At 29.3% G+C, this 1,067-nt stretch overlaps 1 protein-coding gene across 1 annotated transcript in view; it reads right to left on the minus strand.

Moving 5' to 3' along the window:
* The window catches only part of LOC111681550 (probable 2-oxoglutarate dehydrogenase E1 component DHKTD1 homolog, mitochondrial), a 7,690-nt gene that overhangs the window by 5,888 nt on the left and 735 nt on the right, over positions 1-1,067 (minus strand). Inside the window, exon 2 of the mRNA XM_046950194.1 lies at positions 790-1,064. Within this exon, the coding sequence (XP_046806150.1) occupies positions 790-1,064 (275 nt within the window). The remainder of the gene's footprint in view (positions 1-789; positions 1,065-1,067) is intronic.

A 1,067-nucleotide genomic window follows, 5' to 3' on the forward strand; every position in this document is an offset into this window, starting at 1 on the left:
TTAACCAAAGAATAAAGATTATCTTTATCAAAAAAACTCGTCCTTAGTTTATTATAATAAATCATTTGAGTTTAATTTTACCTTGCCTCCGATATATTTAAGCAATTTATTGATGAAGAACAAAATTATTGAAAAAAGCTTTATAAGTGGTTGTGAAAAATGGAGAAATTTGCTGAATAAATCTAGAAATACATAAAATGCATTTATTCTGAATTTCATTGCACCATTAGTTTTTTTAAGCCAATTTTTAAAAAAGAACAAGTAAGAAATTAAACTCGGGCAAGGTCGACCGGTCGATCAGTTTAACAATTTTCAAAAGACTTTGTCCTAATGTGATTACAATCGAAGCAGATAATGATTCTATAACGATTGGTTTACTTTAAGGTGGATACTAAATTAATTTTATTGTGTGTAACAATCTGCACTAAAGTGGTGAAGGTCATACTAGCGATGTTCTCTATTATCAATCCCCCATACCGAAATAACTTTAACGTCCATAGTTTCTAAATACGTATTAGTATCGCTATAAAATTTAAAAATACCAAAATAACATAATATTCATCTCATGGTAGCGGTCATACAAATATAAATAAAATTGTTACTTATTTTCTTAATTCTAAATTGAGTATATTTTCATAAATACTTTGTCAACAGTTTTGTACTTAAAAATAATGTAAGAATCCTGAAACTTTTTTTTATAAACCTTAACATATTTATATAGTACATACAAACGTATGAGTGATTTGTGAGCCAAGTATCCTTTAAAAGTAATAAACAAAAATACTTTACCTTGTACACTATTGCGCAGTAATTGCCAAAAGAATGCCATTAAACTTTCAGCACCCTCACCACCGTAACGTTTGACAGTGGGAAATTTTGTTGCCATAAAATTATCCCAGGCTTGTGATTTAATAAGTAATTCGGCAATCTGTTTACGATTGTCATTTGTCAGATATTGTTGTGACTGGGCATTAAGTTGTTCGAAATGTAAGGCCAACCATTCACGTTCCTCGAGGTTCTGAAAATGAGAAGTTGTAAATAAAGAGACATTTTTTAATTTGTGACTG

The sequence above is a fragment of the Lucilia cuprina genome, chromosome 4 (assembly GCF_022045245.1).
Source record: "Lucilia cuprina isolate Lc7/37 chromosome 4, ASM2204524v1, whole genome shotgun sequence".
Taxonomy (NCBI): Eukaryota; Metazoa; Arthropoda; class Insecta; order Diptera; family Calliphoridae; genus Lucilia; species Lucilia cuprina.